The 18,154-nt window shown below is 31.5% G+C and overlaps 1 protein-coding gene across 1 annotated transcript; it reads right to left on the bottom strand.

Moving 5' to 3' along the window:
- Positions 1 to 1,574: 1,574 nt before the first annotated feature.
- On the bottom strand, positions 1,575 to 9,686 carry LOC105617174 (D-beta-hydroxybutyrate dehydrogenase, mitochondrial). The gene is made up of 5 exons (XM_012198739.1): positions 9,480 to 9,686; positions 6,847 to 7,087; positions 3,726 to 3,878; positions 2,459 to 2,666; positions 1,575 to 1,731 (listed from the first exon to the last, which is right to left on the bottom strand). The coding sequence occupies exons 1-5, from the start codon at positions 9,684 to 9,686 to the stop codon at positions 1,575 to 1,577; spliced, it is 966 nt and encodes a 321-aa protein (XP_012054129.1).
- Positions 9,687 to 18,154: the final 8,468 nt, after the last annotated feature.

The raw sequence follows: 18,154 nt of genomic DNA, 5'->3' as shown, positions 1-18,154 counted from the left end.
AGAGAGAGAGAGAAAAGNGACTAAATTAGTTAAAAACAANCCGTTAAACTAATNTAGTTTAANTTTTTAAAATTTTNCTTATTGATTAGTTATTATTCAATCCTGATTGAAAATAAAACAAACCTGAATTATCTAATTAATGGCCAGGTATTACGTACATTGAACGTTTTATTAACAGAACAAATTGGACTAACAGAACGAATTGGAAAATAATTTATCGTTACAAGAATTTTTTTCTTTCAACATTATTATATATATATATATATATATATATATACTTTGACAAATAATACATATAAAACGTTATTGAGGTTACACGTAACCGCAGAGTACACATTGTACTTTCCGTTTTAACTTAATATAATTGCATCATGTTACGATAGTTTTATTAAGAAAAATCTATCGTTTATATCTAAAAATAAATTTATTGGCGAAAGCTTCATATTTTAATTATAAATACAAATAGCTTTCATAAAGGGTTAACTGTGTAATTATATTAAATAGACCTACCAAAGAGAACAAGATAGCTGATTAACTATTGTGAATTTGAATGCGAAAAAAATATTACATTATTTTTATATCATTTCAAGTGTGAAAAATATAAGAAAAAATATATTTAATCTTCTCTCTCTCTCCTATTATTAAAAGTTTCATCTAAAAAAAATCTTTTCAAAATGACTTTTTGACAATTCCGTCGAAGACTTTAAAAATAATAATCTAAAAAAATAATAATAAAGGAAAAGATCGTTTATATCGTATACATATTTTTTTTAATTTTTCAAAATTATATAATTAATATTCTCGTATATTTTCAAATTTACGAAAGTTATTCAAACATTTTATATATTATAGAATACATCTGTGTTATTTACACATGCGCAAATACAGAAAACTCTTTTAACTTCGCACACACGTCCATCGAACCTTTCAAGTAAAACACATTTTCCGTTTTCAACCTCTTAAAATATACATTTCGTGAAGTCGCTACACAACCAAATATTTAAACATCGCAATCGAAGATAAATCCATTGGACTAAATGTGCAATTTTAAAATATATTAGACTGTATAATAGTTACTTTGGGAACGATCTTTTTACAACGTAAATAACATTAGAATAATTTTCCTTCGAAGGGAAAAGGGATAGGAAACTTATTAAGAGTTAATGGTAATCAGGAATTTATTTAGTGACGATAAAAATTTTTGGCTTTTAATAAATATTTCCTCAAATCGGTGCTAGGATCTGACACAGCAAATGCGATACAAAAATGAACGAGAAATAAACATGAGAATACATAATAGATATCGCTCGAGATGAATATATGAAAAAATGACATCATTCACACGCAGGAAATGTCGCCTATATCTATATATGTCTCGCGAAACTGAGAAAGAAAATTCCGCACATGATGCTTTAAGGCACGTAATACAACATAATGACACTAGCGACAAATATGCGCGTACCATTATATTCCACATTCCCATTGTCTCCGTATATTGCGTATTGCATCGACTCGAGGAGTTCCACGATATTATTACATTTCGCGATCTTTCGGTTTACACGACATGGATAGCATTATCGACAGAAGACCCTCGGCTTGACAGACATATCGTAAACGCTTAAAGGACATGACGTCGTTATCGCAGGAATCAGAGCGTTCTGCACGGAATGAATCGATAGCGGAGCGGTCCACGTCCCTTCCGAGGCTGTTACGCCAGATTCCACATCAACCCTGCAAATAATTGAGCACTGTTCATAGCAATTAAATCCATCGTTAAGCCACGATGATTATAAGGGAAGATATTGACGTAGAAAAGATACAAATAAATTTTGAAGACTTTAAAATAAATTGATTATATGTATGTCCTCCTTCGCGGTTGTAAGTATAATACATTTTCAATTGTTTGCGAATTATATCTTATCATCTTTTATAGATATATTATTTACGCACTAACAACCATGAAAGCTCATGACAATTTATTCATATTTGATTTATTTTTTGGAGCTAGAAAACCATAATCTAATTTTTAATTTAAAATATTAATGTTTTCTCTCCCTCTCTCTCTCCCTCTCTCCTTCTCTTTCACTTTCTAATGTAATGAGCTAATAATTTATATAATTTAATTTCATAAACGAGATTACGAGAAATTTTTTCATCGTTTATCAAAACGAAATTAATAATAGAAAATTATATCTTTTTTTATTCTCCCCTAATTGTTACGCTTATCAAAGTAAATAACTAAAATAATGACTTTGAATACGATATAATGGTCCAATTTCTAAGATTGGAATTAATATCGTTAACGGGAAAATTGTATAAGAAAGGTAGAAGAAGAAACATGTTCGAAAGAGAACGAAATTGTGAAGCAGCTCGCAAAAGTTTTGGGCGCTGTGCTTGGAGTTGACTTAACATCTTTGTTAATCCGTGGAAACAAGATATCGTAAACTGATAGTCTTACGTCTTGAGAACGGGCGATGCATAAAGAACGAGAGGATTCACTGGCGGCGGTTTGAGAAGTACGACGTCGACACCCGATGAATGTAATTCGTTTTTTAATGCCTCTGCGGCACCTTCCACGGCTCTTCGGGATGCGCTGAAAGCCACCAATCCAGAGCCTGTCTTACTGCCGTAGCTCGTTTCGGAGTCACCCAAAAGAACGATGCGTCCTTAGGAACAGAACATTTTCAATAAGCCGCTTAAAGAATGAATATGGTTTTGCTATCGGTGAATAGTCTTGCCGCTGCGCCGAGCGCTTTATTCGGTGCTATTGTGCACTGCTGCAGGTTTCAAAGGAGCAATTCACTTCCTCGAAAAGCGAGCAAATTTCTCATTAACTTAAGCTGATGAATAAGTTTCGACTCGACCATTTTTGTAATAAAAGATTTTTATTTAAAATATTTTTAATAATAAATTGTTTACAGATTTTTTTAAATATTTATTAATATGAATAATTGTTTATCAATTTAATTTATAATATTACTATCCAGTTTTAATTTAATTTAAGATTACGTTTTAAGATCGAAGATAATTGGCCTTTTCTAAATTTTAAAGAACAAAATAATTTTTAAAAAATACACATTTAAAAACTATGCTTTGACTATTTATAAAAAATTAATTTTGAAAGAGAAGAAAAAATTGGATGTAAAAATTATAGAAAGATTTTCTGAGAATTCAATATTATATCATAAATTAAGTTTTTCCAGCTCGAAGAATCAGTTTACAATTTTAAGAGGAAACTTAAATTACTACATTGAATATATCTGATTTTGTATTTTTACTTGCTAGTAATTAAACATAATAAAACGAAACAAATCCAATAGCCCATCACTCGACTATTTCCCTCCACGGGGAATCAGTCTCAATCAAACTCTAATTTGACCTCCTCTCCTCTAAAATCCTGACTACACCCATGGATATAAATTCACCGAAATATTATTTAATCAAGCTCAGGCAAATGAGATCTTTTTGATAAAACAATTTTAATTTTTATATAAATTAAAAAATTAATATTTTTTATTATAAATATAATATATATATATATATAATATATATATAAATATAATATTTATTATAAATATAATAATAATTATATTTTGTTATTATTTTTTCTGTTGTCCAAAAAGCAATTTTTTTTGGAGTAAAACAAAAAGAAATGTTAATCTTTTATGTAGCGGCAGACAATAGTTTTCTTAGTCTTAAAATTTTGTCGAGTATATTCAACGAACCTCTTTTGATACGCAATAGAGGGATGAATACTCTGACTGTTCTTAACGGAGCAACCAAGTTGTGACGCAACATGGACTCCCACATTGAACTGGTTTGTTTCTCTATAACACCTGGTAAAACCAAGCCGCCTGTGTGCACGACTGCCCAGAGACCTGTAATTAAATAAAGTTCAGCGCTTTAGAGTACTTAAAGTGATCGTCCTCCCTGGGTGGCGCGGAAACGAGGCAAATGGAAGTTTATTCCAACGAACTTCGCTCGCGCTGGAGATACGTTATATATAACGAGCGGAAGGCCATCGTAAGTAAATACCGTTGCAATTTACGGTCCCCGATGATATCGAGCATTTGAAATTGTATCTCCAATCGGAAGTATGACTTATAAAACGAAAGTGCACTCCTCCATTTCCTGGCTACGCTAACTAAACAAATACATTCGGCACTTCCATCTCATTTTTCGCGACGAAAAACATTCGCCTGACAGTTCGTGGGTGTAACGAATAGCAAAAATCTGCGAATATGACGTTTGCGTTTATTTATTTTGCGCGATGAAGGTACGTTATTTCCTCGTGTTTTCCCATTACGCAAACTTCCATTATGCACGCAAGATATATTGCACGACAAATCTATGCAGAAGCAAATATTCGTCTCGTAAAAATTTTGTTGGAATCATCGTAAAAGAAAGTTGAAAGTGCATTAAAGTTTTGAATGATTTATTCGAGTGTTTTATTTTTCTGTCTTTTAACCCTCAGGCTGACATCTATTAGACTCATTCAATTATAAATCACTTTTTCATGAATGTCAAATAATTCAATTTTCTTTATATTATATTTGCAAACAATTTTAATTAATATTAATGGAAAATTAGATCCGATGAAAAAGAATAGTTTTCACATATAATATAGCTTGATGTAGTGAACAAAGGATGTCTTAGACACAAGTCGTCAAGATTCAATAATGGATAATTTTTTACCTGTGCGTCAAAAGTGTGAAACTTGTGCTTACAAAGCAGTTTTGATACACCATAGCTTATAAATTATTGAGTCTTGTGTTTATTATATCATAAACTACATTATATGTGAAAACTAATTCATTTTACCAGGATCTAATTTTCCTTATGATCAGTGCAGGTTCCTTTGGATTATTCTTAGACAATATATTTAATAGTCATTCTTTTTATATGACTTATGTATGAATGTATTATTATGAATGATTTCTTAAAATTAATTAATGCTTTTTAATTAACATAAATTAAATGAATCTTCCAAACTAGCATTAGTAACTGTGTTATAAATTTTTATAGTTTTATCAGTTCCGAAGAATTAAACATGTTTTGCAAAAATGATATTTAACTTGTGTATTTTCTCCGATCTTGAACAAGTGATAACTTTACCTATATGTGTATCCGATTGATAAAGCCCGCGTCGAACATAATATAACATAATATAATTTATAGCTGAATTATTTTGGAAACGGAGAATGATTCTATATCTATTCATTCAATATCAAATTTCATTAAATTACTGTCAGATTATTCACGTTCATCGGTATAGAAGTTCATTGGTATTTCTTACCGGGATAACTAATAATAGGATTAATGAAGTCACGTATAAAAGTGAAATTGAATACGTAAAAATTTTCAACTTATCTGTAATTAAATAAATATTGATGTTATTTGAAAACACACAATTACTGACGCTCGTTGCAGCTTGTTTGACAAATTATTCCATTTGTGATATGCTTAGTTATTATAATTAATGTAATTAAATGACACAATTATGTGACATAATAAATGTGCATTATATGACACTGAAGTATTCGTGAAATAATAATTATGAGAAATTTTTAATTTAAAGAAAGTCAGTTCTAATGTTTTTTTGCATAATTATGTGATTGATAAAATAAAAGTTTAATTTGTATATAGAAATAACATTGAATTTTCTGTTTTCCGCATTGTAACTCTTATAAAGACTAAAAGGAGCGATTTTAAAAATAGATACATAATACATTTAAAGTACTGATAAAATAATGTAGATCCTAATGATAAATTTATGTGCGTTATTAAATCAACGTAATTCCCTACATTAAATGTGAAATACGTATTTCTTTTTTCACGCAATCTATATAAATTATGAAAAGAAAAAGTCATGTAAAAAAATGTTACGAACAAATTATTTTTTGTTTCAATATTGCATTGTTTACACGCAAGCGGAACTCTATTAAATTTCGTAACTAAATATTTTAGATGAAAGCGCAGAAATTAATATTTGACAATAACTTTAATATTAAAGCTAGAATGGCTTTAACATGGTCGTACAAACCGTAACATTACATAATACCATAACATCTCGAGGAAGTAATTGTAAATTAAATCAAAATACAAAGAAGTAGAGAAAGCATACCCGTTAAAAGCATTATTTGCATACACGACGCACTTTCTACACAGATTACATGTGAAGATATCATTTATATAGTCTAAACGTGATATGATATTGACTGATATCTTTTTGACATAAAGATTTGATTAAAGATTTTTTTTTAATAGATTATATTAAAAAGACATTCGAACTTTTGCCCATTTGGAAACTCTCTTTCCAATCTAATCTAATGTAATTCAATCGTTTGTTAATACGAAATATAATGCTCAGTTTCTTCATCGATAATAATTCATGAGAAATGAAGCATTAACTTCAAGAAATGAAGCAAAAATTCCCATACTGATTTTAGAAGACTTGAATATCACACGACAGTTTCTCCTTTCTCTATCATAATCCTTATAATGCTATTAAAATGAAAGTATGAAATTCATATAAAAGATTGTTCATCTCTCTCTCTCTCCTCCCCCCCCTTTCTGTCTGTCTGTCTGTCTGTCTGTCTTTGTCTTTCTCTTTCACTTTCTATATATTAAATTATATTTTTAAAACATAATTACTCATTTGAGAAAACTAATTGCCTCCATTCATTAAATATCTCAATCCTATATACTGACTTTTATGTATTTAGTTCTTCTTTCAAATTAATTATTTCTGACTTTCTATTTATTTTACAATTAGTATTGCGGTTATTTCTCGGCTAGCTCGATTCAATGATTAACCAAAAAAATCGAATGAATAAAACATCTTGCCATCCTCGCCGGCCGGAAGTTTTGCCCTGACAGCATCCAAACAGGCGTGCAAACTGTCCTCCCTTGTCGGATCTAGTTCCAATGGCACGATTTGACCACGAGTACGTGCGGCTTCCGGTTGCTGCGGATCACCATCGCTCGTACCGTCAGGTTCATCCTGTTTCTGCCGCTCCAGCTCGACCGCCTTCAAGATTTTGACCGACGGTGAGCTACCCGTTGGATCTAGCAGACCTGCGAACACCTGTCGCAGGGAGAACATGACATGTTATACATTATGTTTTGAAAGACCACCGCTGCCACAAGCCCACATTCCACGTGCCACTCTGTTACACACCGTATTGGCACCGCTCGATACCGCACGATATGCTTTGACATTGATAGGTCGTGTTAAATGACACATAGGCTCGACTGTGACTAATGAACTGGATATTTTCAGTAAAGAACGAAAAATTCGAAATTCTTCTTTCAGGTATTAATTTTAGAAGATATTTTATAAAAATCAAAATTAAGAAGATAAGATGTTCCTAAATACTATTTCGATTGATTAACTTCAATCTTATTACTATATAAATATATTGCTTTTTCACTTAAAAAAGTCACATACATAAAATCGAACAATTAATCAGTGAAAAAATAAATTTAATTAAAGACGGATCAAGCAAATTCGATTAAAATAATTATCCATAAATTATATTGATAAAAAAATTAAGTTTCTTAGAAAAACTTTTTTAATTTGAGACAAAATTAAACTAATCAAATAATATCGGCAAAAAGAATATATTCTTAATATATCATTTTTTGTCATTTTTATCTCACAATCCTTAAAAACTTCTTTTTAAATTGTGTTGCTTTTTGATGGAATTCAATTAGTTTAGCTTTATGATTAATAGGGTAATGTTTATTTAATTCATTTATGATAATAACTTGAAAATTTTTTTATATCATGTTAGAAGCGATGATGGGAATGATGTTTTACATTGAAAAATGTTATGTAGAGTAACTTTAATTCTTAAACTTTTAATTTTTATTTAATAATATATCGACAACGATTTTCAAACAATCTTACGTTTCAGGTCTTACATTTTAAAATACTTATCTATATCTTTTTGATTTTATTTTGAATTATTAATTGCTAAAGTCAATTAAATTAACGATATTTATATATTTATATATTTATATATTTAAAAAAAACAGTATTTATAAAAAATAATATCAAGTTTTTTGATATATTCTCTTGATATATGAAAGATAATAAGTAAAGCTCAAAAGTCAGAATATGTGGAACAATCTAATTATCGCGATTAATTATAAATGATTTTATACACACTTATACTACATAAATGACTTATTAATTTTATCTTTGTACTACATGAAAATTTCGCTGTTTAGTTCCATTAAAGTACTACTGGAAAGTATGCAAATGCTGTAAGTTGATTGATTGATCATTAATTAGCAAAATCGGACAAGATTTCAACATTAAATATTAACTAAATGTTGAAGAGCGTGGCGCAACTATTAGACGACAAAACTAACTTGCTGAATTTTAGAGAGATGATTACGTTAAGTTATTAGATAACTTTTCTGAGTATATATTACCCATGAATCACGAGGGATGAAATTATTATCTTGTTGATCTTCTGGAGACGTAATAAATGTAATATTGCCATTCGATTCGGACCTTTCGCGAAGAAGCCCTTGCAAGATCGAACGTTTCCCGGTTCCCGGTAAAGTTATTACCGGAGTAAAATCTGAGTTGGCCAAGTATCTTTCAGTGGCAATCTTTTGAGGGATGACTCTTGAGTGGTGACACGATATACTCAGCGAGACTAGCGGATACGTGAATACCTGTCGAGAAACTGTCGGCAGAACTGATTTAAGGGCTCACCGATGTTCCGCTCCCTTGACATGAGGAAACTAATTTGGAGCCCGGACTCCGACAATCTGAAATATGTTGCACGCTCGAAGGGATAATGGGGATTCTGACGTAAGGCCGCGGGATATTGCGTTTCAGTGGTTGTCGTCGCGTTGCATGATATCAACTTTAGCCGTTTAGATTTCGCGAAACCGCGGAAAAAATGGACGTACGAGGGATCCGACGTCTATCCGTTTTAAGCTAGCGTACCCAAACTAGCTGACAGTCGCTTGCAAAGTTACTCCATCTCGTGTGATAAAAGAAAAAATAAAGATGACAAGTATGAATGTTCTTCTCGGAATATACATGGTTTTCTGCGATAAATTCGAGATTTATGCAGTCATGAAGCTGACTAAAAACTGTCCAAATAATAGCTTTGATCCAATTTTGATAATAATTATGGATTGCAAAAAATAGAGAAACGAGTAATAATCGACGCTGCGATAACGCAAGACTCGCTACCATTTGCTAATGCGTGTTTCCGATAATCGATGTACACAAACTTCAGTGCAATTCCCACGCAATAAAGCGGTCAGCCGTTACTTCGCGTAGCCTTCGGCATTTACAATGTGGATCTCTCGCGGTTCTGAATTTTGAATATTCACCGAGCCGCAGAGAGAATATCGGCGGCTGGCAGCATAACGGAGGTGAACGTACGGTGAAGTTTATGTTGCCGTTAATTTATGACGGTTACACGTATACCCCTTGTTGCCATTATTACCTTGTAGCCGGCTTCGTAGAGTGCAAGGGCGATCTGTAAGCCTACGCATGTATCACAGCTGGTAACGAGTACGTGACGTTTGTTACGCGACTCGTATTCGTCGGCAGCATTTCTGGACTGTCGCATCAGGTAAGCCAGCAGCGCTGCGACTATCGAGCACAGAGCCAATATCTGCAGGGCCAAAACGGCCCCGGTTTCGACATCCATTGTGACCGATTGGCGCGAGGAAACTCTGCGAGAATGAAAGAGTCGTTAATATTGTAGAGAAGTGAATTCATTTTATATTGAACTTCAATATATTAACTCGGAAGTGTTCAGTGTGAATAGAAGAGCTTCGTTGTTGCAACTTATATTTTTTGTAAATTAACAAATATAACATTCGTAAAAATAACACTACATAAACTTCGAATAATTTTTAGTTCAAGAAAAGGGAATAACATTTTTTAATGTATTTTGGCGCGTTGAGTTCGAATTTATCGCAAGAAAAATTCCATCTCGTATAAATTCCTAAGATATAGCATGTCATTTTTATTTCAATTTTTAAGATATAACATAACTTTTTTAATGATTGAGGTGCGACAAATGACAAGCAAATGAAAAGAACATAAATTATTATAAATTCAAATTTGACTCAGTTTTAATTTAGATTATTAAAATATGACATTTTAATAATTTATCAGAACATGATATGATTTGAATGACTCAATTATAAATGTGAATAATTTGAATTATCATGATTACCAAGAGAATTAATAAATATTCCCCATTAACATTTTTTCATTTATTATTATAAAATATATATAGAAATCGAAAAATATTATAATATATAATTTTATATGTCAAATGAAATAAAAACGAATATAAAAAATTTTCAATTATTCTTTTCAGTTTTTCAGTTTTTCAATTATTTTTTGCTAACAATGACAGTCTGAATTTCAAAATTATTGCACCTAAAATTGCAAGAAATTTCGCAATAATTTAACTATAAAAACGCTCGAAACAACTCTCATAAAAAATTGAGTTTTTGTTTTAACAAGGCTCTCTCAATAGATAAAAAAATCAAGGAGAGACCGAGAAGTGAAACGGAAGAATTGGTTTCTTCGGTGAAAAGTGAACGGCGGGGCGGGGTTACTTTTGTCGGAGAGAATCACTTGCCTTTCTAAACCGTATCTAGGCTCGACCACCACATAGATCGATTACCGATTTTGATCGTCGCGGAATCGAATAGAGAATGGAGAACTTCTCCTTCGGAGCCACGATAGACACGCGATGGAATTGCGACGATTACTGAAAATCTTGCGCGTGTTCGTTTTCCTCACTCAGCTGACTTAATAGCGGCAGAACCGTATACTGCTAATGTGTCGAATCGATTAAACTTGCCAGACTCGTATTTCACTGGTTGTACGGAGAGACATTTCTTCAACGGTGCGAAATATTTCTTCGCGAAATGTATACTTACTCATCGATATCTGTAACGATAGCACATCGAGCAACCCATCGAGAATCAAAGGCAGGGAATCTAATGCAAGCGAATAATATAACATCGATGCACTGTTAGATATCAAAAAAGCAGTGATAATTTATTTCTTAAGTTAAATGTGTGTGTGTGTGTGTGTGTGTGTGTGTGTGTGTGTGTGTGTGTGTGTGTGTGTGTGTGTGTGTGTATTTCCCCATCATAGAAAAATAAAATTAAAGATAGGATTTATAAAACCTATTTTATATATTTATTTTATTAACTTGGTCCTTAAATTATTTTTCAATGTAGTCATCATTGAAGCACTTAATGTGACAACCAGTTTTTCAGTGGTATAAAAAAAGTATCAGTGGTATAAAAAAAACGTGTTCTTGGATTCAGAGTCACGATTTCACTTTAGCCTTGATTTCATCGTCGCTTTCGAATCTTTTGCCATTCAAATGTTTTTAACCGCAGGAATTAAATGAAAATCACTCAGTGCAAGATTTGAAGAGTATGATAAATGACATGAAACAAATTCCCAACAATATTATGTCAACAAATTTTGTGTTTGTCGTGCTGAATGAGGACGTGCATTGTCATGAAACAGAAAGTCTTTCTTAAAAAAAACTTTTTAAAAGGCCTTCTTTAATTTATGATGATTGATTTTTTGCTTTTGCTTTTTTGAGATAAAAAATTAAATTATTGCATGTAATTTGCAATCGGATATGATTTAAATTTGCTCAGCTAATTATTGTTGAAGGTGATTGTAAGTGAAAAAATGTTTCCAACAATTTCCAACATATTCCCGCGAAATGTTTCAACAATACATAAGCTAAAACAGCACAATAAAAGAATTATGCAATTTGCACATTTTTTTAAAGCATCAATGTTATTTTTTATATCAATTGATTCATCTTATTATTCTGTGTATAAAGTATTATACACAGAATTATATTAAAATAATCCAAAAATAAATAGTTTATTATTATTTTATATTTTAAGTCAAAATTTGCGAGAATAAAGTATAAAATATCTTATAAACTACTGATTTTTATCATATTCAATAATTCAATTCTCTATCTTAATACTTTTATATGTAGAATAATTTGAGGAACCATATTATATGAAAATCATATTTCATTTATCTGAAGAAAAAAACAACGTGATCAAATACATTCCTTTCAAAGTCATTCCTTTTTAATCTAACATATTTTTTGTATCATTAATAGTTTTTGAAAAAACTAACTTAAAATAAATTAGAACATTCTGTATACATATTGTTTACTTCGAAATTTAATACATTTTCTTCAGTTAAATTGTTTAATTCTATTATTTTAATTAAATTAATTGATATATTGATATATTGAGTAGGAATAATGGCAATCTATAGAAATGATTAAAAATATTCAATTTCAGTATAATTTGACATTATGAAGTTAACAGCGTGAGATGAACTTCATCGATCATACAGCTCGAGAGAAAGACGCCTACAATGCGCAATTCATATACGAATTTCTCTCGGAAAGCAAGATATTTCCTTTCTCCTTCTCTTTTCCTCCGATCCCCTCCCCTTCCTCTCTCTCCTCCTCCCTCCTCTCCTCCCTCCCTCCTCTCTCTCTCTCTCTTCTCTCTCTCTCTCTCTCTCTCTCTCTCGGTATGTAAATGTCAGTTCATACACGCGGAATGGTAGATGCATTCTTCGAAGAGCATTGTCCGATGCATATCAGACATAAAAATATATGCTAAAAGAGATACGCCAGGACGTGAAACCGATGTTTGCCTCGCATATTGCACAGCAGCATTCTCAAGGAGCTTTCTCGCAAGCATTTTCCACATTTCTGATATTGCCGAAGTCCTCTTCGGCAAAATGAAAAGAGACATTATTATTTATGTTTACGTTTTAAAATTGTTTGACTAAAGGTAACGCGAAGAAGGTAGAGATATTTTATGATGTTCCTTATATATGCCCTTTGTCTATGAAGTAATATTTTCGTTGATAACGAATGCTTTGTACTAATGTATGCGTTGTTTGTAAAGGAGCGTCTTTCGTACAATGACTACCGGGAGAGAAACTCGTTGCCCATCCAGGAAATAAAAGATTACGTATCTATATGCAGGTGTCTATATTGTCATTCTCAAATGTCATCCGCACAAACAGGATGGCAGAGATTCGCAAGAAACGATGTACACAATAGAAAGCGCCGTAACTTTACATTACAAGAACGTCAGCTTGGCACTTGGGACGTGCCCGCGCAAAAACCATCTCCAGGCTTCTTGCGATACTTTCTTCCGATCGCACGAATCGACCGACGCGCAATTTTCTGTATCCGTCACGCGTCAAGTGCCCCGACGTGATTCGTAACTCTGTGAAAAATAGTCGGAAGTGACAGCATTGGCACTCACCGCGCCATGTGAATCAGTGCCGCTATGCTGTTTTTCGATAACGGATCTCGATCGCGGGGCGAGATTTTCACCCCCGGTCATAACGAATCACCTGGCGAAGGACTGCGCCGGTGATGAATTAACGCTTGTCACATGGGGACGACAAACGGAGAGCGGCAGCAACGCTAAAATTAATACGTTTTAGCGTGGACACGTGGAATCTGGACATTTACGATCGCACGAACATCACGCGTGCACCTGCGACCGCGTGTATGTTTAATGATGGTATGCGTATAACACAGCATGTATAACACAAAGTTTTCTCCTGGGTTATCATTATTTAACTTTTCCTGTATTCAAGCGGCAGATAAGCGCCCATAAAGAACGTCACACTTGTGACGATAAATCGGGTTTATTATGTTTCGTCGAAAATCTCTATTTGATTAACTAAACTCAACCTTGCCGTTTCATGACATTTATTCTTTAAGATTAACGCGAGAGACGCTTTATTTACTGATATAACAATCAAGACTTTATACTACGTCATATAATTAGAAGTGGTACATCTTTCATTAAAAAAAAGCGTATGATTAATTGATTTTATATTGCTGTTTCATGATACTAATTCTCGTTTTCTTAAGATTAATGCGAGAAATGTTTTACTCACTGATAGTTTATAAATATTAAGAATATATACTTTGTAATTACAGTTATAAATTTTATATCTTCTTATTTGTTTATATTAAATTTTGGAAGAAAAAATTTCTTATGAATATATAGATTTGCGGATTAATTGTTTCAAGGCTGAATTAGAAAACAGTATTATAAATAAAAGCAATAGCCTTGTATCCATTTGTGTGAGACATTCTCACGTAATTTATTTCTATCGTATTTCGTTAATCATTTCTGGTCTTGAAACTGAATATATGGCGTGTCTGAATATAGGTATGACACTTGTCCCTCTATTCCCTAGACGGGAATTACGTTAATTATTCTAATTGCAAACTACGGGAGTAATTCAATAACGAGTAGTTATGCCATAACAGTCATCAAATTAAACTTTATATGAAGAAGAGCACATATTTCTTAGAAATAAGAATATGTGCGTGTTACCTAAAATTATTAATGAATAATTATATTTTGTCTTCATAATAAATTTGTAATATATCTATAAAATTACATAGACATTTGTATTTTCTCGATAAATTTAGAAGCAGAATGATAAGCATTTCTTCTAGAATAAATTTCAAAAGGTCCATTTTGCCATACAAAATGTGAAAGATTTTTTTCTATCATTTTAATTTAATTCAATATCTTCATCAAGAAAAGAAATAACAAGTTTTTTATCATATTTTAATTAGAATACTGTTCTGCGCTATATAAGTGAAGAATATATCAGAAAAAAAGAAAAACATATCATTATTCATTTGGAAGAAAAATTAATAAATGTTTAAGTAGAAGAAGAGAAAATAATATGAAACTCAAGTTACATTTAATTCCAGCATAAAATTTATATTCCGAGCTGCCTTGCGCCGAATGAAATCATTGTACTTGCGTTTAATTATATAATACGATCGATCGGTAATTAGAATGTAAGGCTTCTGTTCACTACTATCTCAGATTGTAACGTGAGAATCGAGAAAACACACAATTAAATTTATTTGAATAAAAATAATTTTTTCAATAAAAAGCAATCAGAATAAACTTTTAAAATATACCTATAAATATACCTTTTTGTTTTGGGAAGAAATTAAATTACATTTAATTCTATACTATATATTATTTATTTGACAATTGTCATAGCTATAAATATAGCTCGTTTCGTTTTTTATTATATGCGTAATTCATTTCCAGATATATGATTATTAATTAACGAAACAAGAAGAATTTCCGATATATTTCGTCAAATCAATTTTATTGATTATAAATGTTATTTTTATTAAAAAATATTTCCATATTAATTTATTTAGCAAGATTTTTTAAATATATATTTTCTCGTTTTTGACGTTACAATCTAATAATAATAATGGTGAATAAACAGGAACTTTATACATATATAATAATGATATACTTTTCACGAAATTGGTCTCTTTTTCTTCTTCTCCGCGAAAATACAGACGAGAAAGTAATGTTTGTGAAATGATTACGAGATGATTGCCTTATTGTTATTTTATTACTAGATCCATCTCAAAATTGGATTTGTAACTAGACACGAAAGGAGGATATTGACTTACGTGGATAGAAGCGAAATAGCTAGCAATTGCATATTGCAACGCCATGCTAATAAGCGGCTATGTCATCTCAATTAATCGCCCAGTACCTTGCCCGTCGTGGAGACGTGTGCCGGTTGGAATGTTGGAAGTTACAATGAGGTATGCGCAAGATGGAACGGGTTCGGAGAGGACAAGGCTTCCCATGGGGACAGTATGCACAACTACACGTAGTTGAGAACGATCGAGTTCTCTTCGTATATCGCTATATACAGGGACGATGGAATGACCGAGGACACGATACGTTTATCGCACAGCTGTTGCGGCACGTTCATTCGATAAAAATCATCGGTCGCGCGCATTCATCAAGCGGACTATTACAAGAGATAATCGCCGCATTCCTTCGATGGTGCCAACTTCCTTCGCGTACACAGCCGAACGTGCGTGATTCGCAACGATGCGAATTCAGCGGATTTTGTTGGCGCAAATTAAAAGTTCATGGAACGCGCGTTTGACGCTTCGCAGCAGCTTTGAACGCGCAATTAACGCACGTTAATTATGTAACCCTCCAAACGCTGGAATTTCCTCGAAGATTTGTTCGACGTAAATTACGGTTCTAAACGGAACTAAAGAGAAGAGGCGATAAGCGCAAATTGACAAAGAGTCTAAGAACTCATTTTAGGAACGATTTATAAGATTTCAATCTGATTTTAGCATAAAATTTAATTTATGATTTTATATGCTATGTATTTTGATATGTTCATTAATATATTTTTATTCATGAATGCACTCTTTAAATGTGTTTTTTGTGTTATAAAATTTTAAGTAAAATAAACTATGAATTCTTACACAAATTCGATCTTTTAAGGAGATATCAGTTGTATAATCTCTGCAAAAAGTCACTGCAATTGAAAATTTATACTTTTCATAAAAAATAAATAGTATATAAATATAATAATAGTATACATATTCAACAATTTAACAAAGCCAATATTTAAATTTAATAATACATTTTTTAGTTTTTAAGTAAATTTTCGTCATTTTATCTTAACTATTTAAAAAAGAACATCTACTTCTTATTGAAATATAATCTTTGATCCAGGTTTTAATCCATCCAGGTTTGTCATCAAATTCTTGTATTACTTTCAAATACAATATAAAATAATAATCTACAATTTTTTCGATTTGGTGAAAAATACATAAATATATATAATATTCTAAAGTTGAAGAATATGGTAATTAATTACTCGGTAAATGAGTTCTAGCGAATTTATTTTAAGATTTAACGAAATATCAAATGGTAGATACTACATCTGCATTTAGAGATTTTTTAGAGAAGTTGGTATTATTCGTTTAATTTCTCCAGAAATTCTCAAGACGTACATAACACGTATTGGCAAATCAAAGCAATGTTATTCGAGTACATTCTGTACCGTTGCATTAGTGATTACCGTTCAGTAATTAATGCGACTTGATACCTAATTACTCTCAATCGTATCGTCAATCATCGACTCGCTCTGCTGTACATCTCTGCGGGGTGCAGTTAACGATCGGTAGGAGGAATTAAATTGCGATTTTGCCTGTGGTTAACGAAGCATTTTAGGAAGCGCGGTCTTCAACCGAGCTCTCTGTGACTAATGTATGCCAAATAATTATCCACGCCGACGTGTTCGTCCCGCCACGAAGTTAATAAGCTTTTTCTTCGGATTCCGCGTATTGAAATAATGACGGGAAAACACCGTCGCGAGAAACGCACTTAGATTACAGATTCTGTTTTGCAAAACCAACAAAACAAAACGAAAAAATAACAGTTGAATGTTTCTTTTCATTGCGCGACCTATATTTCAAAAAATTCTTCTCTGCGAATATGTTCAGGTACAATATATAGTTTTCAAATAAAATAAAAAATAAGAAAATTTAGCTTTAAGATAGAGAAAAAAAACTGATTACCGAAATCAGATTCTTCAATTATAAGTTCAAATGAATTTATAGAATAATGTTTGTAATAATTTCTAATATGCAGTGTGTGTGTGTGTGTGTGTGTGTGTGTGTGTGTGTTATTTATATAATTAAAATTTAAGAAGATAGAAATGCCAATATAAAGATAAATATGTTAGTGGATGATCCAATTATTGGACGAAATAACAAAAACTTTAAACAATTACAATTCGAGATTGAATAAAATAGATTTAAATGATCGATAAAAATAGATTTAAAAATGTTTAATAAAAAAAAATTTTAATTGAAAAATTTTTTAATATTAATAAGCTTTTTAATAAAATGTAAGACTTTAATAAATTGTTTACAAAATTTAATAAGATGAATTTATTTAAGTATCTAAGTTTAATATTTAAAATTATTATTACTTTGTTCAATAATTTGGGTTATGTTCACTAATTGGTACATTTACCTCAGTTATTTTTTTTTTCAATATTTTTGAGAGAGAATATTCTATTTAAATTGAAAAAAGAAACAGAATTGTGGTTATAAGGTTCTATAATTTCCCGATTATTGAACATACATATAACGAAGTTCATATTGTATTTGCATATTAATTTTTACTTCATAAATGACTCAATTACAACATCTATCGAGTTAATTAGATTAAGAATCTGTGTTTGTTATTT

Source organism: Atta cephalotes, assembly GCF_000143395.1.
Source record: "Atta cephalotes unplaced genomic scaffold scaffold00012, whole genome shotgun sequence".
NCBI lineage: Eukaryota > Metazoa > Arthropoda > Insecta > Hymenoptera > Formicidae > Atta > Atta cephalotes.
Note: the sequence above shows the minus strand (reverse complement) of the source record. Positions and strands in the feature narration are given on the sequence as shown.